The sequence below is a fragment of the Opisthocomus hoazin genome, chromosome 23 (assembly GCF_030867145.1).
Source record: "Opisthocomus hoazin isolate bOpiHoa1 chromosome 23, bOpiHoa1.hap1, whole genome shotgun sequence".
NCBI lineage: Eukaryota > Metazoa > Chordata > Aves > Opisthocomiformes > Opisthocomidae > Opisthocomus > Opisthocomus hoazin.
In genome coordinates this window covers 5,281,474-5,309,254 of record NC_134436.1, presented here as the reverse complement: position 1 = coordinate 5,309,254, position 27,781 = coordinate 5,281,474, and the positions used below count along the sequence as shown (strand labels likewise).

General features: G+C 60.9%; 4 protein-coding genes across 11 annotated transcripts; 1 reads left to right on the top strand and 3 right to left on the bottom strand.

Annotated features, from left to right (window-relative positions):
* Positions 1–1,531: 1,531 nt before the first annotated feature.
* Positions 1,532–10,706, top strand: PAIP2 (poly(A) binding protein interacting protein 2). Its single transcript, XM_075442266.1, has 4 exons — positions 1,532–1,666; positions 5,602–5,759; positions 8,171–8,350; positions 9,607–10,706. Exons 2-4 carry the CDS (start codon positions 5,622–5,624, stop codon positions 9,670–9,672), a joined length of 384 nt encoding a protein of 127 aa, XP_075298381.1. The 5' UTR covers positions 1,532–1,666; positions 5,602–5,621; the 3' UTR covers positions 9,673–10,706.
* A 1,651-nt stretch (positions 10,707–12,357) lies between these two features.
* SLC23A1 (solute carrier family 23 member 1) lies at positions 12,358–16,730 on the bottom strand. 7 transcript variants are annotated; one of them, XM_075442262.1, is made up of 16 exons: positions 16,641–16,730; positions 16,131–16,202; positions 15,856–15,957; positions 15,596–15,733; positions 15,427–15,515; positions 15,278–15,345; positions 15,023–15,204; positions 14,810–14,947; positions 14,531–14,687; positions 14,224–14,371; positions 14,005–14,110; positions 13,799–13,928; positions 13,469–13,612; positions 13,220–13,315; positions 12,852–13,093; positions 12,361–12,689 (listed from the first exon to the last, which is right to left on the bottom strand). In XM_075442262.1, the coding sequence occupies exons 1-16, from the start codon at positions 16,674–16,676 to the stop codon at positions 12,618–12,620; spliced, it is 1,920 nt and encodes a 639-aa protein (XP_075298377.1). In that variant the 5' UTR covers positions 16,677–16,730; the 3' UTR covers positions 12,361–12,617. The 7 variants fall into 7 exon arrangements, with proteins under 7 accessions (XP_075298376.1, XP_075298371.1, XP_075298377.1 ...); XM_075442258.1 differs by having other exon boundaries at positions 12,362–12,689; positions 15,278–15,340; positions 15,596–15,753; XM_075442259.1 differs by having other exon boundaries at positions 12,364–12,689; positions 14,810–14,930; positions 15,596–15,753.
* Positions 16,731–16,856: 126 nt separating this feature from the next.
* MZB1 (marginal zone B and B1 cell specific protein) lies at positions 16,857–26,772 on the bottom strand. Of its 2 annotated transcripts, none has more exons than XM_075442264.1 (4): positions 26,390–26,772; positions 17,623–17,729; positions 17,410–17,514; positions 16,857–17,309 (listed from the first exon to the last, which is right to left on the bottom strand). In XM_075442264.1, exons 1-4 carry the CDS (start codon positions 26,708–26,710, stop codon positions 17,132–17,134), a joined length of 711 nt encoding a protein of 236 aa, XP_075298379.1. In that variant the 5' UTR covers positions 26,711–26,772; the 3' UTR covers positions 16,857–17,131. The 2 variants fall into 2 exon arrangements, with proteins under 2 accessions (XP_075298379.1, XP_075298380.1); XM_075442265.1 differs by lacking the exon at positions 26,390–26,772 and adding an exon at positions 18,036–18,229.
* Positions 19,323–26,881, bottom strand: PROB1 (proline rich basic protein 1). The gene is made up of 2 exons (XM_075442255.1): positions 26,784–26,881; positions 19,323–24,759 (listed from the first exon to the last, which is right to left on the bottom strand). Exon 2 carries the CDS (start codon positions 23,771–23,773, stop codon positions 19,700–19,702), a length of 4,074 nt encoding a protein of 1,357 aa, XP_075298370.1. The 5' UTR covers positions 23,774–24,759; positions 26,784–26,881; the 3' UTR covers positions 19,323–19,699.
* Between the last annotated feature and the right edge of the window lie 900 nt (positions 26,882–27,781).

Below are 27,781 nucleotides of genomic sequence, written 5' to 3'. Positions count from 1 at the left end.
ACGCAGAGCAGGAGACTGGAGTGTGCGATGTTAGACAGGCTCTGCAATGAATTTCAACTCAGAAGAGCTGGGGTTTTTTAAGGCTGATCCTTGCAGGGGTATTCAAGGTTGTACTTGAGTAGGAGGTAAGCGTTTAGCGAGTATATAACAGGCTACAGAGAAAGCTCTTGGGTCCTGGAAACAAGTTAGTAACGGTGACCAATAAAATCAGTATAAACAGCTTGATTGAAGGGACAGTCAGCCCCTAGAAAACCTGAGAAAACCCTGGCTTTTCTGTAGAGTTGGTTATCCCTTACTAAAATATAGGAGGGAGGAAGCAAATAAAGGGCTGAGCGGAGAAATTGTTAATGAAATTGTTATCCTCAGATCGCCCCTTTCCTGCTTACAAGGCAGCCTACGCGAGTGCTTTGATGGCACAGGAGACTTTCCAGCCTAACGGGTGATGTCACAAGAAGAGCCATGATGAGCAGTTGGTCTGTGCGTCGCGAGCGCACTGCTTGAGCCTGAAGAAACCCGCTCGTATTTGCCATCTCATTAGCCACTAATGAATTTCGGAGTTATCCAAGGTTACCTATTTCTGTGCGGCTTAGTCCTTAGTCACACACGCTTTGGGGCTTTGCAGTTGCTGTACGTCTCCCAGCGTGCCGTGGGGGCCGCTTTCCTGCTTTTGGGGGCCGGTGGCGAGTGGAGGTGGCTTTGTGACGCTGCGTGGTGACTCCGTATCGAGTCAGACTGCGTTCATCAGGGCGCTGGAGGGAACAAAGGGTGTTCAGCTCTGGCAGTGTCTAGTTTCTTTGCTTTTTAAGAAGCTGTGAAGCTCAGAGGACTGGGAAAGCTTGTACGTGGGTGTCTGAGGACGGGTAAGCAGCGCAAGCAGCGCAGCGTGGCTCATCTCTGCGGGAACCCCTACCAGCTGGTAGTGTCCGAGGGGGGCATTTCCACCTTCCCGGTAGGAAAAAGGGGAGGGGGAGAATCAAAGGAGAGAGTAAAAAAATTGCTTTTTCACCCAATTCTGTAAATATGGTTGAAGCGTGGGCAATTAATGTAGGTCCCAGAAAAGAGCATGATCTCCTTGTTCCCAGTATAGAGCCTTCAAAATGCCTGAGCCTACTGTGGAGACATTTATTTTGTAAACTAGAAAGCATGAAATGTCTCTTCCCTCAGGGACGCTCGGGGCTCAGCGGTTAGCCCCGGAGGCACGGCAGGACCGGTCTTCCCGTGTGGAGACGCTCCCCGCGCCCTCGCCCTCCCCGCGCTGGAAGCCGAGGGCGTCGGGGGCCGCCTCCCCTCAGCAGCCCGCAGCCCGCCCGGCCGGCGCCACAAGATGGAGGCTTGCCCTGCCCGGCGGGACTACGCTGCCCGGCGCGCCCCGCGCCGCCGCGCGAAATGGCCGCCGGGCGGGGCCACGGCTCCCGGCGTGCCCCGCGCCGTCTCCCCGCAGCGCCGTCCGCCGCGCGGCTTCCGGGAGGAGGGGGCGGTGCCCGTGAGGTCACGCAGGTAGCGGAAGTGACTTCACGTCCGGCGGGCTGCGGCGCTGGGAGGGGAGCGGGGCGGCGGGCGCGGAGCGGGGCCGGTAGCGAGCGGCGGACGAGGCGGCGGCGGACGAGGCGGCGGCGGAGCAGCTCGGAGCCGGCGTGCGCATCGCGGCCCTTCCCTCTGCGCGCAGGTGAGGCGGCGCGGGCGGGGGCGCGCGGCCCCGGGCCGCCGCGGGGGGGGAGCCCCGGGGGGAGCCGCCCCCTGCCCTGAGGCGGCGCCGGGCGGCTGCTCCCCCCCCCCCCCAGCGGCGGGGCCGGGCGGCGGGGCCGAGCCTGGCGCCGTCCGCATTGTCTGCAGCTGCATCCGGGTCTTGCGCGGGGGGGGCGCGGGGCCTGTCGGGACGGAGCCCCGTCGCGCAAACAAAGCGGGCGGGAGCGCGGCGCGGCGTCGGCCGCGTCCCGCTGAGGCCAGGCCCCGGGCTGGGCGGCGGGGGCGGCCCCTCGCGGCCGGCCCCTCACGGCCGGCTCGCAGTGTCAGGCCCGGGGCCGTAGCCGGACGCTCCCAAGTAAGCTGCGGTGCGGCGCTGGCGCGGAGCAGCCTGGGCGTCCCTCGGGAGCTGGGTGAAGGAGTCTGTGTTACGCGGAGCGTGGTCCGCTGGCTGCGCGAAGGAGGTACCGGGGATCTCGCCCGGCGCTCCCGGCCCACGGCGGCGATCGCCCCTTAACAAACAAATAACGCCATCTTCTGCGAGCGCGGAGCACGCCCGGCTGTGCTGCGGCCGCTTGGCTTGAGCTGCAGCCGCTGCTGAAACCCCGACCTGCTGCCTGCTGTGCTCTGATGCTTCTGGCTGCTCGGAGCCAACGTCTGGATTTTTTCCTCTTTTTTTTTTTTTTTTTTTTTTTTTTTTTTTTTGGTGTTTCTTATTTGGTCAAGGGTGAGGACCTGGGTTTTGCTGTGTGGAATTAGGCCCGCTGACCTTACCTTCCAACGTAGGCGGTAGATAATCTTCTTTCGTGATTGGAGTTTAAATGCAAAATCTTCAATCATGAAGCTTTGAGCTTGAACGGTGGTTGGCCTAGGGCTCTTTGTTGCTAGACGTGCAGCAGAATTCAGAGAAACAGGTAAATTAACGGACCTTGATGATGCTTGGGAGTGACGAGATCCACGCTTTGTACAGAAAACACTCTGAGTGAACTAAAAGTCCTGTTGTTACAGAATTTTTAATTTCTGACTTTAAGATAAAAATTGTGTTTTTCAGTGTCTTTCCTTATGCACTTACACAGTTTTTTCTGCATCACCCCCACCCTCTGCCAGAATCCTGGAGTAATTTGAGGCTGGATCTCCAATAAGATCACTGTGGCAGAATTCTCCTTATTTTCTGTTCCTTAGCACTGCTAATGTTATATTTCCTGTTGCTGGTGTGAGGTGCTGTGAGATCCTCTGCTTTCCAGCTACTCCCAGATGGAAAGTGTGTTATTTTTATTCACGATGCTAGTGTATCCTGTCGCTGTGGCTTGTGTTCTGCAGCAGCTGCCTTAGACTGTGTCTTTATGCAAGACTGGAGTGGCATTTGGCTCTCCTCCTCAGAATTGCCTGTAGCTCATGACTAAAAGGCCTGTATCTAATACCGGTGAAACAAGACAAATCCTGTCCTCGCAAATGAGCACAGAAGGCTTTGTGTCTTGAAATGGAAAGCTCCCTGTACAGTGCTCTTATTAAAAGTTGCAGAAAATCAAATTACAAGGAGTGCTGTGAGTAAGGGACTGGCCTGGAGCTTCCTAACTGTTCCTGCAGGGATAAGTGTTTGTTGACACGTTTTCCTGTGGGAAAACATTAGCAGACTTAGGGCTTCATCAGATAAACTTCAGATATCCAGGTTGAGCCTTGGATCTTTCTTGAAGATAATCATCCGCATCGTCCTTGAGCAATGATGGAAAAAAATTGCTTCGGTCCAAGCGTGAAACACTGCACTTCCCTCCCTCCTAAAGCAAATAGCTTGTGTTCTGCGGGAACACCTAAGAAATTGGAAAACTAGCCCATGATTCAACAAATTAACCTTTCAAACATTTACAGAAACAAGCAGGGGTGTTTGGTTTAGTTACTATTTTCACCTTTGTGGACTTATCTGGGTGCAGTCGTCTGTGTACAGCAGTTGCCCGGAATTTGTCCCGAGTACCTTACACAGCTGATGCAGAGATACTCACCTGTAGTGTAAATTGTTGGTGTGCAGAAAGCCCAGTGGAATATTAATATCAAGACTCATTCCACAAAAAAAAAAAGGACAAAATGCTTGCCAGTAAGAAAAAGAAGAAGAAAAATAAAGAAATTAGGCTTTTTAGACTGTGAGGTCGCTTATTTCTTTAAATCCATGCTGTTTGTTAGCTGGTGAACAGCTGAAGTTGCTTAAAGCAATTTCAAGCCTGAATTGGGGTGTTAAATGCAATGTCTTTTCCTGTTTTATGTTAAATTCTGTCAGTAATCCTTTGCAAGTTTGTTTTGAAAGAAGATCAGAAAGAACCTGTGTTCTCTTGCTAGAATACCCGGGTTCTGGTCTCATTTGTTCTACTTCCTAGGGAGCTACCGTGACTTCCGTACTTGGGTTTGCCTTTGATTTAAAAACCTTGAGTAGAGCAAACCTGGCAAGTTCCCTTTTCTTTATGTTTTTCTTTATTAATCATCTGGATGTGACAAGCCTTTGACCTGGTACTATCAAGAATGCATTTTGAACCAAAACTTGCATTAATTCCATAGAGAATAGGACCAGCTGAAATATAAAGAGAAAATATGAGCTGCTGTGTGATAAGCCCTTGTACTCTACTGACAATGGAGGCTATATTTTGATACCCTCTTCTCCCAATAAGTCACTTTTTGATATGCAGATGATGAGCTAAAATGTTGATTTGAGAATAAAGTAAAACTATTTTCACTCACTGCTGCATCGTTTTATTGCAAATTTTTAGCACTAAAAAACATTCAAGTTTGATTTTTTTTTTTTTTTTTTTTGAGCTCATTGCCTCACGTGCTTTGAATACTGTTAAAAAAAAATCAACACTGCCAGTATTGGTATCTAAAAATACTCAGCTTTTGCAGTATTGATATCTGTACTGAAGCACAGTATAGGAAAAACAGCAGCAGTCTCCTTTACATCACAAAGAAGATTATCAGTTAGAACCAGGGCTGTGGCAGGCTTGGGTCTCTGAACTCAAGAGTTACAAGCTTCACACAGGCTCACGAGCTTGACAGGAAGGCTGCAGTACCGTCCTTACAACAAGGATTCAGACCAAATGTAGGTTTTTGTCCTGCTTTTCGTCGTGGTTAGGTGGAACTAAACACGCTCGCCAGCTGTACCTTCATTTCTTGAGTTCAGGACGCTGCGATGCTGTGTATCGTGGACACGCAGAAATGTTGAGTGCTCTCCAGGCGTGACTCAATCCATATTAATGAAGTAGGGTGAGGCGCAAGCACGTACTGTCTTCCAGTGCCTCGTGGTGTTGTCTTTACCTCAGACTGCTCAGTTGCTGGGCTTTTGCTAATGAGGTAGCTGCAAGAACTGCAAGAACTCCAAATGGGCTCTGGGAAGAATCGGTGCGTAATGGTTTCTGCCTCATTGCAAGATCTACCAGCTGTGAAATGGCCGTGAAAGTTGGTTCCTGCGATCATGTAGAACATCCCGTAACTGAATTTGGGTAGGCTAAAGTCACATCGATACCCTGGGTATCCTTGGAAATTCCCCTGAAGTGTTGTGCACCGCTTCTGAAACAGTACGGACACCGGGCAGTTCATTGCCAGGGAACTGAAAAAGCGTTTTGGAGAACAAGTATTTTTTCTTTCTTGAGCGTTGCCTTAAATATTTTCCTACTGAGAACTTTCAGTTTTTTTCTGTCACTTTTCCTTGGTCTCGGTGCTTGGCATTTGCTGATTTGGTGAGGTTTAATTTGGGAAATTAATTTGTCACTCGAGTCCGCATGCAATGGAAACAGTGTTTGATACTCGTTGCGATTAGCAGAGCTCCTCTGCTGCAGTCACGGTAAGGCTACCTGGAGCCTTCCCTTGGGCCAGGCTTGCACAGAAGCAGGGCGAGGAGCGAATCTGCACATCTTTAATTACTGCATTTCTTAATTGCAGACTTTGAATCAGACGCAGCCATGAAAGATCCAAGTCGCAGCAGTACTAGCCCAAGCATCATCAGTGAAGATGTGATTATAAATGGTCACTCCCATGAAGATGACAATCCCTTTGCGGAGTACATGTGGATGGAAAACGAAGAGGAATTTAACAGGCAGGCAAGTCACTTCCCTGATAAATGTCTTGTCATGTGCCTTACCATTTTCTAGCGAGAGAGAGGGGTGCTGTGGCTTAGCAACCGGGCTACAAGATTGGGAATCCTTTGGAGACGAGGTTTTTAGATAGACTTGCTAGAATAATCTTGGGGAACAGGCAGATCTCAGATTCTCTGGCAATAAATACTTGTTTTCTGTAATTTTGGTGGAAAATATCGGCAGTGTGGCATGTTCTAACGCATCCATTAATTCCCTGCTTCTGCAGAAGGGAGAAGAAAAAAAAAAAAGAGTTGTCAGACTTGCTGTGGCCCTTTGGAAGGGACGGATCTTGCTAGGCTGCTGAGCTGCGGAGGTTGCACATGTGCAGACATGCTGGCTGTTGTGGTTCGGAGTGGGACATGTCCCGGTGCCTCGTCAGCAGGGCTGGTGTTCTGAGGGAGTTGGTGGATGTAGCTGTTGGGCGGCAGTCCTGTTTGCTTAATACTTAAGTGCCTTACAGCTGGCTTTTGCAATCAGGTTGAAAGGAAGCCTGAACTTCATCTTTCACCTTGCATCTGAACACAGTTTTCTCTCCTGTGGAGGCTGGGAACCGCCTACCTCTTTCCGCCGCCCCTTTCTTCATCAAAACTTGATCTTTGTACTCAAGTAGCCACTTTCTCTGCCCCCCAGCACGGTATGGCTGGGCGGAAGTGTGAGCTTCTGAAACAGGGTACGTCTGCTGTGCTCGCTTCAGGGTGCCGGCGGAGCACAAAGCTGATCTGGAATTCAGGTTGCTCTCAAAATCTGAATTCTCTTGTGCCTATGCCGGGGTGGTCTCAGGGTTGTTTCCTGTTAGGGGGTTTTTCCTCCTGGGGGCTGTACTGTAGTTAGCATACAGGATGTGTAGCTCTTGGGGAAGGAGCCGAGAGTTGTGCTGTGAATAAAGTATTTTTCATGTACAGGCTCCATTTTCGGAGAAGATGAAAGGTGGGAGCATGGGGAGAGAATGGTCTTACTCAGGCAGGCAAACACCGCGTGGCAGGCTGGTCACCACAGAGAGGCACACCTCTCCGTGGGAGCCTGACCCAGTTAAACTGGGGCTGGGGAATACAAACAGGCAATACTAATTTGAAGACGTTTGGGGAATTATTAGTTATTTAGTACTTCTGGAGCTGCCACTGGAGGCACCTGCAGGTGTACAAAGATGTAACAAAAAACCTGGAGTCGGGCAACCCCTTCTGTAATACTAGCTGGTGGCAGCGTGCCCACGGCTGCCTTTTACCCGCACGCAGGACGGAGACAGTGCCTCGCGAGAAGGACTGGTCGAGACCGCCGGCCTTGCTGGCGCGCTTTACTGGGGAGGTTGCTAAGTTGGTGTTTTGTGCGGGAGCCGAATTGTCTGGAGAGTGGCTTAGAGTATACAGTGCCGAGTCTCCCTTCCCCAAAAGCTGTGCATCTTAAGCACCAGTGGAGCTGGTGAGTGTGTTTGCCCCCAAGCACAGGGGACCTAGATTTTACGGGAATCCTGAACTCTGACGTAAACTTCTTGACTGATTTGTTTTTGTGGTATGGAACTGAATTTCCACTTTGGGACTGAGTGTGTTTGATTTCAGAGTGAAGGATAGATAGGAAAACTTGATCAAGCTTCCATTGAGTGAACTTTTAAATCTGTGCTGAATCATTTTTCCGCTCCCTTGTGTCTGGCAAGTCATTCACACCAGCTTCTATTTCACTGCTTTCCACTTTTAAGTACTGCGATGCAGGACATGGAAAATTTGTCAGGATGAACTCCCTCCAAAGCTTATTTACTGAACAACCAAGCAAAACTTTCGTTTAATCTTTGCAACGCGTGGAAGTTCTGCGATTCTGTGATTTGTCCTGGTTATAGTACAGCAGGTCAGCATTCTTAACAACTGCTAAGATCTTGTGGAGTTCCTTAGGAGAGCTCCGCTGGGTGAACGCGTGATCTGTAGCTGAGGAGGTGTTGCTTGTTCCAGGTGACAGGCAGTGGTTTTTTCCCAGGAGTCTTTCTGGACACTTTCCTAGGGGGTGTGCCTGGCTGCGTGTGGTCCCTGGTTCCCTTCCTCATGCTTGCAGTGAATTCAGTCCACACTAGTTGGTACAACTGAAACTTTCACTTGGAGCCAACATTTTCCTTCTCCTTGAACTCGTAACCAGTTGCAAACGAAACAGGTGGGGGTGGAGGGGGTGGTCTCTTGCTATTCCCTTTTAGCTGCAGCCCCAGTTCCTTGGACAAAGCCCTTCTCTACATTAAAAAATCAAAGCTGATTGCGTTCCTGCAGCACAAGCGTGGTGTTCTGCTAGAAGTCCTGTTGCATCGCTGGAAAGGCAGCCAGCTATGTGCACAAACCTTGGAATGAAGACACAAGCTCTCAGTAAGTTTGTTGATGAAGCAGTTTCTTCTCGTTGTATAGATTGAAGAGGAGTTGTGGGAAGAAGAATTCATTGAGCGCTGTTTCCAGGAGATGCTGGAAGAAGAGGAGGAGCACGAATGGTTTATTCCAGCCCGTGATCTCCCACAAACAATGGATCAAATCCAGGACCAGTTCAATGACCTTGTTATCAGTGACAGCTCATCACTGGAGGATCTGGTGGTAAATTTGTTTTCTAATCCTGTTTCTAAAGCTTGACATCTCTTTGTCCAAGGCTGATTTTTGTTGCTGATAATCGCAAGAGAAAATCTTTTGCATGTAGGGCAGTGACTCTTAAACCATGCCTCGCTGCGGCGGAGGGGGGAAATGCAGAATGGTTGGGTAAGGGGTGTTTCCTCAAGTGGTGTGACCTGTTCACTGGTTCTCTTCATCGCCACGTGGTGCCTTTCCTAGCCCATGGCATGAATTCAGGTGGCTTTGGGTGTGCGTAGTGTGTTAGGAAAGAGAGGCAGCGAGCGAAGCACGCTGACCCTGTGAAGTGCCACTCGGTGACAGGACTGCAGAAGTTTAGTTCGGCATCTGTGCACACTTATGTGCAGGTCAGGTACAAGCCACGTGCTGAGGTCTGGTTTGGATTGCGCAAAGCCTAGCAGATCTCTTTGTAGAAATTCTAAGGAATGGGAAAGCAGCTGAACAATGATTGTTTCCCTGTTTCTCACTGCATGACTTCTGTCCAGAGCTTAACTAAAAGGAAAGGGCAGCGTGTAGGTATTCTTCCCTAACAAACTACAAAGTTACTGATACAGAGTACAAAAAACTACATCGTCATGTCGCATAACTGCCGTGAAATCCAGATGCAAACCCTGCTTTTCCAAGCTTAAGCAGCTGCAGGCAGCAGTTTCGGACTCAATGAAGAACACAAAAGCCTCATCCTCCATTTCTTTTTGATAAAAGAGCTCATTTTGGAGACGCTGGCTGACCACCTGTAATGGCAGGACATTGTGGAGCAGCAGCTTGCCAAGTGTGAGGACAGGGTGGTCACAGACACAGGAAAAATCAACACAGTGCTCATATGCATTAAATTCTCAGAAGCGGCTGAGGTTCCTGGAACAACTCTCTTGCTTAAATAAGCAAGATCTAAAAACCTCATGGCACGTTTGAACAGCTCAACTTCAGAAAAAGCCGTTTCAGCGTTAATCGAAGTTGCTGTATTTGATACTTGCGTGTAGTTTTATTCTTTCTTATTCCCCGAGCCCTTGTCTGACTGAAGCATCCAGGTGGTGCTGAGGAAGGACGGGTAACTCAGGTAGTAGCACAGCGAGTGGGCTTTTCTAGTGATGGTACCCCATACAACGTATCTGACTGTTGCTCTGAACCCAGAAACTGTTCCTGATGCTGTCAGCCTAGAACTGTGTTCAGCTTGAGAGTGGAAGATGAAAATAATGATTCACCTGGACTTCTGTTTTTCCCTTCCTCAGGTCAAGAGTAATCTGAATCCAAACGCAAAGGAGTTTGTTCCTGGGGTGAAGTACTTAAATATTTGAGTAGACTGGGCCCTCTCTTGGTGGATGTAGCACAATTTCCACACTGTGAAGCCAGTATTAGAAGATTTAATTGTAAAAGCTCTCTCTTCTTGTCACTGTGTTACACTTATGCATTGCCAAAGTTTTGTTAGTCTTGCATGCTCAATAAAAGTGCTGAGACTGTTACTAAGTAAATCTGTCAAAAGTTTAATGGAACCATAATTGGGCCCTGGCTCTCTGCGAAGGAGGCAGTGAGGTAAGAAGCACCAGTCAAGTTGAGACAAAGTACCACGCTTACAAAACCTTCTGCAGACTCTGTCTTTTTAAACAGGACTTGGAATTTGCTATGGATGGTCTGTTTTTAACTCAAGATGTGTTAACTGGTGCTAGTTTGCACCTGATAATGCCTTAACTTAAAAATGAATGCAAGGAGATCTGATTGTTATGCAAATTAGCTAACTTTCCTTTGAAATACCAGTATTGTTACTAATGCTAATTTTTCCCCTTAAAAAACTGGCAGAGCTCCGCTCCTTTTAAGCAGCGTGAGCTTTAACAGCAATCTTACAGACCTGTACAGAGTCGTGGATCTCAGCTACTGCACTAACACCCAGGCGATCGGAAGGAAGGAATTCCCTGTACTTTGCAGTGTGTTATCATGTTGGAAACGTTTCACTTCCTAATTATGTTAAAGGAGATGTGAGGTTTCATCACAATTTCTTCCAAGAACCCGGACACGTACATAGCACTGCCTATGTAACTTTTAGCGTACGACTTTATTATAGCTGGATTTAACCAAGAAAAGCCGAGCATTAGTGATTTGAGTGGTGCTTTTCCCTTGCTTTGTTTAATCATCACTACACGATAGTCTACAGCACAACAACTTTTTTTTTTTTTTCTTTTAATAAAGCTAGAACAGTTTTGGCTTCTTAAACTTCATATTCGGGTAGGTTAAGCTGCCATACGTGTTCAGTGTGAATAGTGTTTAAGTTGAAAATATTGTAAAAAAATTATATTTTTTCAAAAATATTTAAAAAAATAAATAATAGTAGAACTGATGTGGTGGCTGTCTGGTGGATGTGCATCTCGCATGGAAGCTCCCTTGGCGGGGTGCAGAGGAAAGGGATGACGTTACGGGCACGGTGCCTGTGAGGCTGCTGGCAACGCCGCGATAGCCCCCCATCCGCGCCTGAGGTCGGACTCTGCCTGCTCTTGTGATTCTTCCCGCCGGCTTCACGTGTCTGCCTGGGCGCATTTTCCTCCGTTCCCACCGCTGCTGATCCCGGTGGCAGCTGCTGGCACTGCCCGAAGCCGGGGCCCGTGGCAGGGCGGATGCGGAGCCGGAGCACGGGCAGGGCCTCGGCTCGCAGCCTGGAACCTGCTTCATAACTGCTCAGCCTCGCTGTGCATACCTTCATTGTTTATTTTTTTTTTAAGCTCCAATTAAAAGAAACGGAAACCCTTCAGAAATTACGTGGTACTGCAGAAGGGGGAGAGCCAGACGAAGGCTTCCCGCAGGTGTTTGCCTGCAGCGTAGCCGTGTCGTTGTGTCTGTCTGGCTTCGGGTGGAGGAACCCCTCTGGGAGGAATTGGCTCAGGCCAACTCAGTTTGCTGTTGCTCTGCAAAATGCTGGTTGCGATTACCCCGGCTCCTCACCGGAGAGCTGCTGGCCTTCCCTCGAGGAGCAGAGCCCTTCTGGCGTTCACGCTGGCTTGGAGACAGCTTAGACCCGAGCACCCACCGACGGAAGGTCGGGCGGTAGCGTGCTACCGTGCCCCGGCTTGTCTGCAAGTGGGCATCCCACCAGAGAAGTGCTGCTGGGCGAGCGTGCTCCGGGGTTGCAGAATCACAGAATGGCTGGGGTTGGCAGGGACCTCTGTGAGTCACCCAGTCCAACCCTCCTGCCGAAGCAGGGTCACCCAGAGCAGGCTGCACAGCACCGCGTCCAGGCGGCTCTGGAATATCTCCAGAGAAGGAGACTCCACAGCCTCCCTGGGCAGCCTGGGCCAGGGCTCCGTCACCCTCAGAGGGAAGAAGTTCTTCCTCGGGTTCAGCTGGAGCTTCCTCTGCTTCAGTTTGTGCCCGTGTCCAGGGTTGCAGCCTGGCCGCCATCCGTGCGGAGTGGTTGCTGACGGGATGCCGCTGCGGGGCGGCTCGTGGTGGAGCAGCCCACCCTGGCGCCGTTCGGCTTCTCGGCTTTGGTTTTTCCCGGCCGTGTCCCAGGAAGCTGCGTACCGTGGGGAGGTTCACCGCAGCGGTGAGCGTCCCGGTGGTCTCTGCTCGGATGGAGCTGCCGTTCTCCATCGCATCCCCTGCCCCGCTGTGCCTGGGGCTCGTGGCTGCGGCAGAGCGGACAGCGCAGCAGCGTTCTGTGCACCAGCCGTTGCTGAACGCCACTGGCACAGCACCGGGGCTTGCGAGTAGGCTCGGGGTGGGCAAGAAGCTGGGAGGGGGCTCTCCCGCTGCTCGGAGCCCGGCTGGGCAGTGCTTCCCCGGCGCGGCCGGACAGGCGGCTGTCCCGTGCTCCCCGGAGCAGGGCGGGTTTGCAGGACCTGGTGCTGAGCCGGCTGCGCCGGGGCTGGGGCAGAAGCCCCCCGAGCCGGCTGGGCACCGGCGCGCTGGGCAGCGCGGGAGGGAGTGCGGAAGCTGTGGAGCCTTTGCAGCGCAGGAGGGACCAGGGAGCGTTGCGAGACGTGGCGAAGACACCCGTAGGGCAAGTGGGCTTGAATTTTTTAATTATTTTTTTTTAATATATGGTCTTAAAATAGGCATCCTAACGCTGGTCTGGACACTGTACCCCACGCAGAGCCCACTCCAGCCGCCAGGTAGCCCTGCCAACGCCGATGGCACAGTGAAAATTTGTGGCCCTGGATGGGAGTTGGTGGCTCTGGGGGCTCTGGCTGGCTCCGATGGTGGCTAACGAGCTTCAGCAAGTGGCTAACGAGCTTCCGCAAGCAGCGAACAAGCCTCAGTCAGCTAAAGCTTGAGGTGGAGCAGTGACACGGGGCGGGGGGTGGTCCCCAGGCCGGCACTCCGGGAGCTGGGGACATCCCCGAGAGCCACCTTTGAGTTTCCGTAGCCCTGAGACGAGCACCAGAAGCCTGGCTCTGGGCTTGGCAGGTGCTAACGAACCCCACAGCGCCCGCGGGAGCTCAGCTCGGCCTCCCCGGCGCCGGGGCGCGAGCCCTCCCCTCACTCAGACCTTGGTGCACACGGAGAGCCCGTCCGCGTCCTCCTGCGCGCCTGCGGCCGCCGCGCCACCGCCCCTCGCCCGGGCCTTGAAGCCGGTGAACACCGGGCAGACGGGCACGCGCTCCAGCCACCGGCCCCTCCGCACCGCGCTCATCCCGAAGGGGAAGTCGTAGCTCCGCAGGCTGGCCCTCGCCGCGCTGTCCGAGTGCGCGCCGGCCTTCCACTGCACCAGCCCTCGCTCCTCCTGCGTCCCTGCGGCAGCCGGCACCGCGGCGGCTCAGACCCCGGCCCCGCGCCAGCCCCCCTCGCCCCGCCACCCCCTCCTGCAGCTCAGGACCAAAACGAATCGGCCTCCAGCCCCCCTCCCGCTGTGATTACCCGGGATGGTGTTGTCCAGGACGAAGGCGATGGTCCCCCCGACGAACATCTCCGTCGTCAGCAGCACCGTCAGTATCTGGTCCAGCTCGGGGACACCTGCGAGGGCGCGGGGACTGAGCCGGGGCGCGCTGCCATAAGCCGGATTTGCTTCATTAATTGCTGCTTACCCGGGGGGGTGAGCGCCTGCGAGATCTGCCCTCGCCTCTCCCGCAACACCCGAAGCCGGGGCTTTCCGCGGCGGGGGGGTACCTGTGTCAATGGCCTTGGGGTGGGAATCCAGGTAGTTCGGCAGCGTCAGCCCAAAAAACATGGCGAAGCCCAGCACGAAGAGGTTGCGGGAGGAGTTCATGTCGACGAACTGCAGGTTGGAGAGGCCGACGGCGGTGATCATGCCTGCCAGCAGAGACAGCGGCCGGGTCGCGGGCGGGCGGGCGGGCGGGGATGCCCACGCTGCCAGCCGGGAGCCGGGCATCGGGGTGGGCTGCCAGCAAAGGGCGCTCAGACCCAGCCGTGGTTTGAACCGGACCCTCAAAGCCCCCCTGCACCCCTTGGGCCCGCCGGTCCCCGGGGAAAGGTTACCGAACAAGGTGCAGAACATCCCGCCGAGGATGGGGTCGGGCAGGGAGGCGAACAGCGCCGTGAACTTGCCGATGGTCCCCAGCACGAGCATGATGCCGGCCCCGTACTGTATCACCCTCCTGCTGCCCACCTGCACGGAGAGACGGGCAGTGGGCGGTGGCATCCGTCCCCCCAGCCGAGCCGCGACCCCTCCCCGGCCCCGCTACCTTCGTGATGCCCAGGACACCGATGTTGGGGCTGGAGGAGGTGGAGCCGTTGCCAGTTCCCAGCAGCCCCGCGATGATGCAGGAGATGCCTTCTATGAAAATGCCCCTGGGGAACAACAAGAACGGGCTGGTCCCACCGCTGCCCTCCTGCGAGGTTCCTGCCTGGTGCCCAGGGACAGGGCAGCATGGGCAGGGTCCCGGCGGGGCTGGTGGCCGAACCTGTTGATGGCGTGCACGGGGGGAGCGGGCGCTCCTGCCAGCCGGGCGCAGGAGTAGTAGTCCCCGATGGACTCGATGATGCCCGCCAGCGTGGCGCTGAACATGCCCAGCACGGCCGCTGAGGTCACCGTGGGCAGACCCCACTGGCCTGCCCAGGGACGGAGCGGGGCGTCAGGGCGGGGACACCCCTGGACCCGGCACCCCCGCGTGTCCCCCAGCCCCGGCGATGCTGCGCCGGGTCCCCGCACCCCGCGGGGCGAAGGGGGATCGGGGGGACCCGCGCGCCATGGGGCTGCCTGGCACTCACAGGGGTAGGGGACCCGAAACCAGGGTGCCGCGGACAGGATCTCCCCCCGGGCGTCCGTCCTGGCCTTGTAGCCGTACGCCTCGGGCTGGCTGGGGAAGACACCGGTGCGCGTCAGCACGTAGCAGAGCAGCCACACCACCATGATGGCCAGGATGATCTGCGGGGGCAGAGACCAGGGACGCGCCTCGTGTCGCTTGCGAATCCACGCGTGGGAAAAGGGGGGGGCTTCTGGGACCCCCGCCGGGGCCCAGCGGCTGCTGGGGGGCAGCCGGTCCCTACCGGGAACAGCTTGAAGATCTGGACGCGGAGCAGGACGACACCGCTGCCTCGCCGGTAGCCGGGCAGGCGGATGGTGACGTGCCGCAGGTACTGGGCGAACAGGATGATCAGGAAGATGGTCCTGGCGGCGAGAGAGAGCTGAGGGACTCATGTCCCTGGCGTGCTCCGCGGGGACACCCCCACCCCCTTGTCATCCCCGTCCCCGTGCCGTACAGCGCGGCGATGCCCCAGTGGGAGCCGGCTCGCTCGCCGGCCGCCTGGAAGACGGAGAGCCCGATGAGCGAGACGGTGGGGGTGACGGTCAGCGGCCCGATGTAGCTGAGCAGCGCCCCGGGGAGCCCCAGCAGCCCGATGACCACCTCCACCAGGCTGGACACCACGATGGCCCCCTGGATCTGCAGGGCGTGGAGGGGGGGTCAGCATCCCGCCGGGGATCCCGGGGTCCCCCGGGGCGGTGTCGGGGCGTACCTCTCGCATGCGGGGCTGCCAGATGTGGGAGGTGTTGAGCGGCAGCGCCCAGTTGCCGTAGATCTGCTCTGGGGATGGAGGGGGGGTGAGGTGGTCCCTGGGGTGGGGGGGGAGCAGCCGGACACCCCCTGCCCCTGCTCTGCCCTCACCTTCGGGCGGGCATTGCCACTTTTCCAGGGCCAGGATGGACTTGGCGGGGACGAGGAAGGCCAGCGCGCTCGCCTGGAAGAGGGGCAGCCTGGGGGGGGACGAGAGGGGACGCCTGCGCCCGCGGCCTGGGGACGGGCAGGGGGGTCCCCGCCGGGGCCGCGGCGCTACCTGATGCCCACGGTGGTTTGGATGAGGGTGGTGATGCCGACGCAGGTGAAGATGGTGCCGATGAGGTAGCTGACGGTCAGCTGGTCCTTGCCCACGCACAGGCTCTCGGCCAGCAGGAAGGGGACGGCGATGGTGCCGCTGAAGCAGGTCAGGTAGTGCTGGGGGGTGAGGGGGGGGCTCAGTGGGGCTGGGGTGCCCCACGCCGCGGGGAGGGGGTCGCAGGCTCTGCCGGAGGGGGTACCCCCCCTTCCAGGCCGTACCTGGAAGCCGAGCAGGATGCAGAGGTACCAGGGGGGAACGTCCTCGATCTTGTAGAGCATCTCCATCTCCGTCCGGGGGGGCCCGGCGCCCGCCCCGGGGTCCTGGCACGCGGGGGACACAGCTCAGCCCGAGGGGCTGGGGACGGGGGGGGCCCCCCGCGCTGTACCCGCAGGCGGCACAGACCACCCTCGGGGATGGGGAGGGGTCCCGGCTGGCCGGTCCCCATCCGCCGGTGGCCCCGGGGTGGGTGCTGCGCGGGTGCCCCGGTACTCACCCTGCCCGCCGCAGGCAGCTCCTTCCCGGGGGGATGCGGGGGGCCGGTGGGGGCCAGAGCCGAGTTCCCGTTCTGGCGGGGAGGGCGAGGGGGGAGCCGGGTCAGTGTTGTCCCGGGTATCCCATGGGAATGGGGCTGGGCTCTGCCGCCGGGCCACGGCTCGGCACACATGGCTGGTCAGCCCAGCCCCAGAGGCGCCCGGGCTCCGGACCCGCCATCCCTGCGCAGCACTTTGTCCCCGGGGGACGGTGGAGTGGGGTCCCCGCTGGCCCTGGGGTGCCCGGACCACCCCACAGGTGCCTGGAAGGGTGGCACAGCCAGTCCCAGCCGCAGCATCCCAGCACGTCCCCTCGGTCCCGGGCTTCACCACAGCCCTCGTCCGTCCTTCGCCAGCCCCGGCCGGGCATCGCGAGCCGGCCACTGCCCGGGCATGGTGCCCCCGGCCGCCCGCTCCCCTCCCGCCGCCCCGGGTTCGGCCGCGGAGGACGCGGGGATGGAGGCCGCGTTCACCTGGGGCTGGGCCAGGTCTCCCGAGCGGGTCCCCATCCTGCGGCGACGCGGCCCCGGCGGCGAGGTCGCCGTGCGGGAGCTTTATGGCCGTGGGAAGGACTTTAGTCGGCAGCCGGGCCGCGGCGCGGGGCGGCAGGCTGGCGGGCGGCCATTGGCTGCCGGTTGTGAAACCGGGGAGCGCGGACTTGGGGACAGATCAGCCATTAACTCCTTTAATTAGGGCTGGCACCGCCGGCGGGGCCCGGGCGCTCCGGCCGTCAGCGCCGCGCTGGTAAAACATTAGAGCCAGGGGGTTACAGAGTAATTCCCGGCTGGCGGGGGGTCCGGCGGCGCGGGGCACCGGCTGCCGCCGGCATCGTCCCGGCACGGCCGCGCTGGGCGTCGAGGGGCCGTCGCGACGCCGGCGACGCCGGGAAGGCGCCCACCTCCCGGCACGTGTCTGGGGACGAAGTCGGCTCCGAAGGTCGCGGGGCATTAAGCATTAACCGGGGCTACAGCTCGTTCTGCAGCGCCTTGGGGGGGGCGGGCGCCCCGGCCTTGCCGCCGGCGCAGGGCCCCTTGTCCCCGTGGCAGAGCAGCTCCCGCAGGGCGGCCGGGCCCCGCCGGTGAGCCCCGTAGAGCTGCGCCTCACCCCGCTCGCCCACGTACCCGTGGCACATCTTGGAGAGCCTGCGAGGAGCCGGAGAGGGTCACGCCGCGTCCCCCCGCCATGGCGGCAAGGGGACGGTGCCTGGCACCCCCACCCCACCGCCGACCCCCCCAGACCTACCTGCCCGGCCAGGGTCCCCCCGCCACCATCACGCTCATGGGCTCCTGTCTCGGCAGCCCCGGCCCTGACAGCCGCTTCTCCCCATCCAGCTCCTGCACCCCGTAGCTGCGGGGAGAGGCAGGGGTTGGGGACACCCCCCGTCCCTGGGGACCCCCTGTCCCTGGGGACCCCCCTTCTCTGGGGACCCCCCGTCCCCATGGACGCCCCGCTCACCTCTCCCAGCCCTGCGAGCAGCTCCTCTCCAGCACCTCCACGTAGTCGGACTCGCTCAGCGCCTTCCTGCCCACCTTCCCCTCCGCCCTGCGCAGCTGCTCCTCGATCTGGGGTGAAAAAGGGCAGAAACCGGCCGGTGAGGGTGGCAGCCCCCCCGTCACCCTGCCCCCGCGCGGGGACGGGGTCTGCACCCCCTTTCTTGCAGCCCCGGCAGCTGAAGCGCTCTTGCACGGCGTGGTGGATCCGTCCATAGCTGCAAGGGAGTTTGTTGGCCCCAGAGGGACTTTTTGGGGTGCCAGTGGGGTCAGCTGTCAGCAGGATGCCCCAGGGGAGCCGGCAGCATCTCCCCAGGCCGGACCCTCCCCGCGAGGGCTCTCCACCCGGTTTCGGGGCGCCGTCTCCCCGATCCCCACCTGGAAGGCGATGGCGTGGCAGGCGTCGCAGCGCAGGGATTCGGGCATGTGGGGCGAGAGCCGCTCCTCGGGGCTGAGCTGGGGCGCGGGGATGGAGCGGGACGGGGCGGCGGGGGGGCCCCCGCACATCTCCTCGGCCCCCATCCCCGCCAGCAGGCCCAGGGCCAGCCACGCCGCCAGCGCCGGCCGCATCGTGCCACGACGCCGAAAGTGCCGTGGCGGCGCGCGGGGCGGCTATAAACCCCCCCGGGGCCGGCCGGCGGGCGATGGCGCGCGGCTGCTGCACCTGCATCCGGCTGCGGCCAACTGCCCATCCCCGGGGCGTCGGGGCGGCGAGGGGGTGGGCGTGGGGTGGCCCCCACCGCCTGGCCCCGCTCCGGGAAGCTCTCGGTGTCGCTCAGTCCTGTAACGCCCGACCCTTCCTCCTTGGCACAAATCCTCCCCGGGACGGCGCGGACCCTCCTCGGCTGGGATTTGGGGTCCACGTACAGGGTTCAGGGATGGGGGCTCTGGGCTGGGGGCTCAGGGCTGGGATTTGGGGTTCAGGGATGGGGCTCAGGGCTGGGGGCTTCAGGCTTGGGCTTGGGGTTCGGGGCTGGGATCTCAAGGCTGGGATTTGGGGTTCAGGGATGGGGCTCTGGGTGGGCTTTGGGGTTCAGGACAGATCTTCAGGGCTGGAGTCTGGGGCTGAGGGCTGGGATTTGGGGTTCACGTATAGGGTTCGGGGCTGGGGGCTCCAGGCTTGGGGTTCAGGGCTGGGGTCTCAGGGCTGGGGTTTGGGGTTCAGGGATGGAGCTCAGTGCTGTGGTTGGGGGTTCAGGACTGAGGTTCAGGGATGGGGGTCTGGGTGGGCTTCGGGGTTCAGGACTGATCTTCAGGGCTGGGATTTGGGGTTCAGGGCTAAGGCCCAGCAATGGGGCTCAGGGCTGGGATTTGGGGTTCAGGGCTAAGGCCCAGCAATGGGGCTCAGGGCTGGGATTTGGGGTTCGGGGATGGGGCTCAGGGCTGGGGCTTTGGGGTTCAGGACTGGTCTTCAGGGCTGCGGTTTGGGGCTCTGGGCTGTGGTTTGGGGTTCAAGGGCTGGAGTTCAGGGGTCACCGTTGACCGCAGAGTCCCCTCGTGGCCCTGGGGACCAGGGATTCATCTGGTGGGCACACCAGGACAGACAGACGGACGGACTGCAGGGTCCGAGTGCCTCAGCTCCCCCGACGGGGCCGTGAGAGCCCTTCGCGCCCCCATTTACAGACCACACAAACATGAGAGAAATATGCGAGACTGAACGCTGTCTCAGCATTTTTATTACTGTTTCAGGGAGTCCGGCGGCGGCCGGGCCATCGTCCCCCTGTGCCGACCAGGCCAGGCCGCCCTTGGGACGGGACCAGCAGTGTGGGGGGGAACATGGGGACCACACATCCGCTCCCTTTGCCGGCCGGGGCCCGTGACTTCAAGCCCCACCCCAGGGCTGCCAGGTGCTCACAACTGGAAAACACCGTTTTGACCCGCGTTCCTACGAGGTGCTGGTGAGGTCCAGCCGGTGCCTGCTGCCCCTCGGCGCTTCACCAGCTCAGCAGTGGGCAGGGGGTCCCTCCCGTGCTGCGGGTGACGATGCCTTGGGGTTAAAGCCCGGCCGCTCGGGAGGGGACACGCCACCCAGCCAAGGGTGGTCACATCCGGAGCCGTGGTCCCTTCTCGGGCTCAGCAGGGCTGGTGCGGGCAGGGGGCTGGCCGGGGCTGGGGCCGGGGCTGGCCCGCATCCCCGTGGGGATGTAGTACAGGCTCTCCAGGTACCCACAGTCGGGACCCCCGGCAGCGGGCGGCCCCTCACCCTTGGGCGCAGGGCTGAAGGTCCCAGAGATACCAGGGTTTTCGGCAGCCGGCAGGTCAGTGTGTGCTGGGGAGGGGGCAGCAGGCGGTGGGGCTGCTGGGACCCCTGGAAAGCCACCGTAGGGCACGTAGGGTGGAGCATAGACCCCTGGAGTCATGATCAGGGGGTTGAAAGGAGCCTGGTACAGCCCAGCATGTGATGCCACCGGTGGGATGAGCACCTCCAGGTACTGCCCCGTCTCAGGGTCGTAGAGCGTTTTCAGCTCGGGCTGCCGCGGTGGCTCCATGTAGTAGCACTTCCCGCTGTCGGGATCGACGAGCATCCTCCGGTGCGTGGGCATGTGGGGGGCAAAGGGCTTGGTGGGGCTCGGCATGCTCTTACTGCTCGGTGAGGTCCCGTCAGTCCTCCTCAGAAAATGGGGAGCATCCTCAAGGCGAGGCTGGGGCAGTGGTACCGGGTGCTCCGTGGCGGCTGGGCCCTCGGGGGGCTGCGGCAGGGGGGCCTTGGGGCCGGCTTTGCTCCAGGGCGCTTCCCCACCGGACAGGGTGGACACACTGGTCCCCAGTGGAGCACTGGATGGCTTGGGGACCAAAGGGGATCCAAAGGATGAGCTGGCTAGATTGGGGACCAAGGGGATCCCAAGTGATGAGTTGGCTGGATTAGGGACCAAGGGGGTCCCAAAGGATGAGCTGGCTGGACTGGGGACCAAGGCGGTCCCAAAGGATGCACTGGCTGGGTAGGGGATCAAGGGGGTCCCAAAAGATTTGTTGGTGGGCTTGGAGACCAAGGGAGTCCCAAATGATGTGCTGGCCAGGCTGGAGGCTGACGGGTAGTCAAAGGATGAGTTGGTCCTGTTGGGGACCACAGGAGTCCCAAAGGATGTGCTGGACAGGTTGGGGACCATGGGGGTCCCAAAGGACACGCTGGCCAGGCTGGGGACCACAGGAGTCCCAAAGGACGCGCTGGCCAGGTTGGGGACCACAGGAGTCCCAAAGGATGCGCTGGACACGTTGGGGACCAGAGGAGTCCCAAAGGACACGCTGGACACGTTGGGGACCATGGGAGCTCCGAAGGATGCACTGGCTGGGCTGGGAACCGAGGGCAGCGTTGGCATTGGAGAGGATTTGGGGGCTTTGACAGGAATTGCTAAGTAGTTGGCGTTCTCTGCCGGGGCAGCAGGAAGGTACTCCTCGGTGGCTGCCGCCCGCGTCGCTAAATGCTCCCAGGCCTCCCTCCGCGCCGGCAGCTGGCCAGCGGGACCCTCCCTGGCCTCCCCAGCTTGAAACGGGGTGGTGGGGCCAGTGCTGCCAGCAGAGCCGCTGCTCCCTGCCGACACCGGCTGGCTGCCCGGCTGCTCCGGCCTCTGCTCGCTCGCGGGCAGCTCCGGTGCGCTGCTTGTCGTGGCTTGCACAGGCTGTGGGTGCGCGCTGCCGCCAGCCGGGGCTCTGGCCTGGGGGTCCCTGCGGTCGCTGCCGCCGTGCCGCTGCTCCGTTGACTCAGGCCGCTCGGCAGCATGGGGCCCTCCAGTGCCATCATGGCCGCGTCCCTGCTCTTCCTCCGTGGGACCTGGTGGCAGGGGCGGGAGGAGAACGGTCTTCTCTGTGCGCAGCACGGTGCTGCTCTGAGCCGGGGAGCCCTCCCGGGCCGCTGCCGGGGAACGCCGGCCCACCAGGACGTGCAGGTGGGACTCCACGTGCGGGACCCCCTCCGCCGCCGGTGCCCACGGTGGCACTCTGAGCTCGCTCCGCTCCCGGCGCGGGGGAGATGCCGGTGGCCCCTCCGCGGTGGCCGCTCCCCTCCGCGTGGCCTGGACCCTCGTGATGTGGACGGGGGAGCCCTGGGTGGGCGAGGGCCGGCGGCCGGTGGGCTTCGTGGGGCTCTCGGCACACGCGGGCGCTGACTCTCGGCCAGCAGCTGCCAGCACCTCCTCATTGCCCGGCCCGGCTGCTGTCTCCCGCCGGCGGACCGAGGTGCAGTGGATGACGAGCGGGGTGGCCGGTGGTGGCTCCCGGCCGCCCACCGATGCCGTGGTGCCGCGGGATGCGCTGGTGGCCCCGAAGCAGAGGCTGTAGCTGCTCTTCACCAGCTTGCGCACGTCCCGGGGCTGGGGGATGCGCCCCTGCCCCTTCTCTTCCTTCTCGGGGGGAGCAGCCGGCGGGGACCCCCGGGCCGGGGTGCCGGGGCTGGGCGGCTGGCGGGGCATGGCTGGCGGCTTCGGCTCCCGCCGGCTCTGCGGCACCAGCCTCACCTCCTGCGCCCGGGAGGTGAAGAGGCGTTGGGACGACGCGGCGGGGAGTGGCGGGCCGTCAGCCTCGACAGCGAGGGCTGCGGGGTGGCCGGGGTGGATGGCTCGCTGCTTCAAGCTGGGCCACGGCTTCGGCGCTCTCTCAAATCTGGGGGCAACGTCCAGCACCCTCCTCGCCTCGGAGTGGCCCTCGAACAAGGCTCGGGCTCTCCGGTAGCAGATCCTCTCCGACGACGGTTCCTTGGTGGCACTGGGCAGCCGGTGGCCCTCCAGCACCTCCTGGTACTTCATCCTCTCGTTGAGTTCATTGAAGGTCGTCTTCAGCTTGCAGACGCTCTCCCTGGTTGCCTCGCTCAGCACCACCCCCTTGGTGGGACGGGTGGTGGCTGCATCCCCCACGGCCACCGGCATCCCGCCGCCCCTCAGGTCCTCGGCCGAGAAGCTGCAGTCCGAGCGGGACAGCGAGCTGGACTTGCCCTCCAGGCCATCGCCCAGCAGGTCAGTGCCGGCCGAGGACGGCCCCGAGGAGGTCGAGCTGCCCCACAGCCCCTTCTGCTCCATCTTGATCCTCTGCTCGTACTGCATTTTCTTGGCGAGGACATTTTTCACCAGGCAAGAGGCCGCCCTGGTCTTGCCGGTGTCGGCATCCAGGGAGGCCGTCTTCACAAACTGCTTGTAGTTGAGCCTGAAGTCCTCGCTGATGGCCCTGCCCTTGCTGGGGGGCTCCTTCCTGGCAGGGGGCAGGGGCTGGGGGGCCAGGCCATCAGCCCAGGGGCCAAAACCCGTCTCCTTCCTCTCTTTCCTCTTCAGCAGGATCTGGCGCTTGGGGACGGTCCTCTTCTTGCCGTGGCCCTTCCTGGCCTCGCCGCTCTCCAGCTCCACGTCCACGCACTCGAACTGCTCCTTCCCCAGCAAGCCCGGCAGCTCCCCATCCACGCCGGCGGGGAAGGGCCAGCCCACCCTGCCACGGGGGGCTGCCACCGTGCCCCGGGCCTCACCGCTGGCCACCGGCCACCGCCGCGGCCGCCCACCATCCTCCGACAGCGAGTTGGAGAGGCTGGAGGAGGTGTGGGAGCTGCACATGTCGAGGCGGGCGCCGGGGAGACCCGAGAGGCTGTGGAAAGCCCTGGCCGTCAGCGCCCGCACCTCGCCGTCCGCCTCGTCCGAATCGCTGGGCGCCCCGCTGAGCATCCCCGCGGGCGGCCGGGGCACGGCCAGCTCCCCGCGGCTGGCGGCGACGGGTGGATGGTCCCTGCCGCGGGGACCCATCCTGCCCCCCTGCCCCGGCGCCGGGCTATTCTTAGCCGCGATGGACAGCTGGGCCTGCCGCGGGCGGGCGAGGGGGCCGGGCGGCGGGGGGACGCCGGGGGCCCCCGCCGGAGCCCAGCGCCCCGGGGTAGCCCGGGGGGAAGTCCCCTCCTCTTCCAGAAACTCCAGGCAGTCCTTGAAGGTCTCCGTCCCCTCCGAGCACAGGGCGGAGTGGTAGGAGGAGACGGAGGAGCCCGACATGCTCTTGGCCAGGTCGTCGCGGGGAAGGCCGAGGAGGTGGCCCTCCTCCTCCGACGCAGACCGCCGGCCATCCCCACCGCCGCAGGGACCCTCGCCATCGGTGCTGGGCAGCTCGGCGTGCGAGAGCAGGACGGGGTCCCTCTTCCCGCGGGGCATCATGGCAGGAATGGCTCTGGGGGGTGCCAGCCGGTGCCGGGGGACCCTCCTCGGAGCCGGGGACGCTGCGCCGGGGACGCGGGCTCGACCTTCTGCCTCCCTCGCCGTCAGGGCGGCTGGACCCCGCGGCAGGACGGAGCAGCCCCTCGATCACATGGGCGTCAGCGAGCGCCAGCCCGGGGAGGCGATGCCAAGCGCATTGCAGGGATGCCACCGCCGCCCCCGGCCTCGGGGGGCTGCCGGGGGGCTGCCAGCCCCCGCCCCGGCTCCCTCACCCCACGCTGCTGCTCCCCAAACCCGACGGCCACGTGCCCCACGGGGGTACCCGGGCTGTGCCCCCCGGCGCTGGGGCAGACCCCTCCCCGGTGGGGAGGGCACGGCCAGGCCCCGGGCTGCCGCTCCGTCCCCGCCATGGCTCCTTCCCCAACGCCTCTGCCCACTTTGTCACAGGGATGGGGCGTCCCCATCCTGGGGGCTTCCCCCAAAACCCCCCTGCCCCAAGAAGCAGCTCCCCCCGAAACTAATCGAAAGCGGCGAGGAGCGTACTCAAGGCTTGAAACCAGACCCAGCACTGAGCATCTCCAGGACTCACAAGAGCCGAACGATGGATGGCTACAATTTGCCTTTTTCAGGGGCACCTGAAGCAAGCGGACGGGGTGTCCGGCACCACACGAGCGTCTCCGCAGCTCGCCGGCCCCGACCGCCGCCAGCGAAGCTCAGCCCCAGCTTTTGGGGGGGATTTTTGCACTGAAGCAGTGGTAGCAGGTGCTCCCCAGCGCTGCCAGCCCCGGAGCAACCCGATGCCCAAGTCACCTGGGTTCATGCAGGGACTAAATTTAAACTTTGGCAAGGAAAATGTGGAGAGGAAAGCTTCCCTGATCGCTGGGCTGGCGCTTAACCCTTCGCTGCTGAGCAGGGCTGTGCTTGCAGGTGGCATTTGTGGCCACGGTGAGCGGAAGAAGCCTGCTGCACTCGCCGGCGCGGTGGCCCTGTGCAAGATGGGGAGGATTTCAAACCCCCCAGATCCCTGCAGCTTGCCTTCGCAGGGAGCTGGGGGGACATGGCTGCCAGCGGTGGAGCTCCTCGTGCTGCCTGGATGGCATGCTGCACCCTAAAACCCACGGCCCCCATGCGAGGGGGGTCCGGCCCTCAGCCTGGGGCTGGCTGGGAGCGTCCCCGAGCCCCCCCCGCCCGGCTCCCCACAGTGTGGGCCCACGGCACGGCAGCCCGGCGGGCGCCTGCTGAGTCACTGCTGGCTCCAGCCCCGGCACAGCGCAGCCGGGAGCACCGTGGGGACGCACACACAGCCCCCACCTGCGGCCGGGTTCGCAGGGGTGGGCGGGATGGACAGACCCCCAACGCTGGGGGGTGCAGCTCCCCTCGGGACGAGCGGACCCTCGGTCCCCGGCCAGCCCGGATCCTGCCGAGATGCTGCTTCACCCCCTCTCCTCTGCCAAGGGTCGTGCCCCGCATCCCACGGCCGTCGGTGGGAAGCGAGGCTGGCGCAGCCCGGGGTCACCGGTGTCCTGCCGGCCCGGGGCGGGTGCCGACGCCTGCGGTGCAGCGGGGGTTCGGGCAGCGACTCGTACAACTGCCTTAAACCCGTCCTCTGCCGCTTCTCCAGCGCCCGCGCCAGGCTTGGCTCTCGCTGCTGCTGCATCTGTCACCCTGACACCCGGGGCCTGCAAAACCGAGGTGGACGACGGCCGTGACGAGCAGGGTGCCGGCGGCGGCGGCTGCGAGGGTGGCCGCAGAGCCCTGCCCCGCATCCACCCGCTCCTCCGCTCCTCCGCACCCCGGGGCCCGCTGCCAGCGCTGCGGGAGAGGGCAGGGCCCCACGGGGCAGCCGCACGGAGAACCGCGGCCGGGCTGCAGCGAGGCCCGCGGCTCGGCTGGCTCCTCCCGACATGGCGGCCGCGCACAGCCCGCCCGGCCGCGCCGTCAGGGGGACCGGCTGGGCAGCTCCAGGCCGCAGCCAGGCCCTCGCCCCAGCGCCTGCTGCTGCGGGGCCTTGGCGCGACCCCGCTCCCCGGCTCGTGGCTTCTCCACGGGGAAGGGCGAGGAGGGCGCGGCGCAGACCCCGGGGCTCTCCGTACGCACCCAAGGCCGTTGCCCCGCACCGGGCGGGCGCAGGCCGAGCCGCACCCGCTCATTAACCACCATTCCTCCATCACTTCCACGGTCCAGCCAGCGCCCGGCTGCCCGCTGCGTTTGCTCCGGGCGGGGGCACCTGGCAGGGCCGCGGTGGGCGCCGGCAGCGGAGCCGTGCCCGCCCCAAGGCCGCAGCGCCCGCCGCCATCTCCCGCACCCCCGCGGCAAATGGCGGCCGGCGCGACGGAGCCTTCCCGTCGCCTAGCAACGCCTGTGCCCCCCCCCGCCTTTAAAGGGGCCGCGGCCGGGAGTCCCCCCGCGTCTCCGGCCCGGGGGAAGGGCTCAGCCTCCCCCGGGGAGCACCCTGGGCCCCCCCGGCCGGCCGTCAGCTCCGGCCCGCCCCGCCCGGCGGCCATTGCGTGACTGTCCTGTCAGGGTCGGGCTGCCACCGCGGCACAGCCAGGCGCAGCAACGTCAGGCCTTCCATTTAAAATAAATAAAGATATATATACATAAAAACAAACCCACTTGCAAGCCTCTGGTGTTCCCCAAGAAAGGGGAGCACCCCTCCTCGCCGCCTGCGCCCGCGGCACGGCCGCGCCCGCTCCAGGCCAGCTCAGAGAACACCTTCTCCCTTTGGGGACCCGAGAAGCAAATGGCAGTCAGTCCCGTTTTGGCAAGTGGCCTTCGGCTCAGGACAGCCACGCGCTGCCACAGCCGCAGGCACGAGATGCAGTCCCTGTTCTGCCCCTTGCCCAGCCAACAGCAGCACTCGTGTTCATCACCACCGGCATTTCGGAGCCAAACGCCCTTGTTCACAGCACGCGACACCGGCACGCAAACAGTCATCCCTACAGCCTTGACTGTGATTGTGAACAAAGAACACCTTCTTGCCCTTTTTTTTTGGTGTGTGTATTTTTACCTTTCAGTCTCATCCCCCACTTCATCCTGGCCTCTTTCCCAGTTGCAGAGAAGTCTCTCAAAACTCCTGTGCTTCTCGCAGGCGGTCTCCCACCTCCACAAAACCCTTTGAGATCTCTGGATGGAAGGTGCAATCTATTTTAAGAGCCAAACACTACGTATGAAGCCAAGCTCCGTACAGGGCATCGCAGGTCCAGTCAAGTCGTCGTGTTTGGTCTCCCCGCCTGAATCACTTTAAAGCCATGGGAGTCAAACGGGGACGACAGGGAAGCCACCACACCCGGAACAAGTCCAACCGCTTTAATATATTCAAATATATTCTACAAAGTATTTAACATATAAAAAGCAACATTAAAAGAATGTTGCTTTTTATACACACTCAGATTGTGTGCTCAAAATTGGGAAATACCAGGATTAAGGCCGCCTGTCCTGCCAGCCACATTACCAACCTAGAAAAATCAAATCAAACATTGTTGCCCTTCCAGACTCACACTACAGACGCTTCACAACAACCCCCTCCAAATGCCTTTTTTACCGGCGCTCATCCCGTCCCGAGTGGCTGACAAACTCTGCTCAGCTTCCTCAAGCGCGCCGACAAAGTTGCCCAAAGGCGAACAAATGTTAACAGGAAAATGCCACTTTAAGGAGTCACTATGCTGTTTTTTCATTTTTTCCCCACACACCACCGTTCCATAACGGCAACACTGCCACAGTTGCAATGGGCCAATCTTACAGGGGACGGGCACATCTCATCTGCAGAAGTCCAACTCTCGAAACCCAAGACAGACACCCACCCTCTGGCGCGGGCCACCAGAAAAGCTTCTCTTCCTGCAGCTCCCAGACTCGTTTGCTGCCCAACCTCCCACCGCTGCCACGGACAGGACCGGGACACCACGGGGACACTGGCTGGTACCTGCGATCCCCGCTCCCCATACCAGCAGGACAGCACCGTAACACCCCGGCACGTGGAGACTAAAGGCTATTTTAATTCTGGCACTT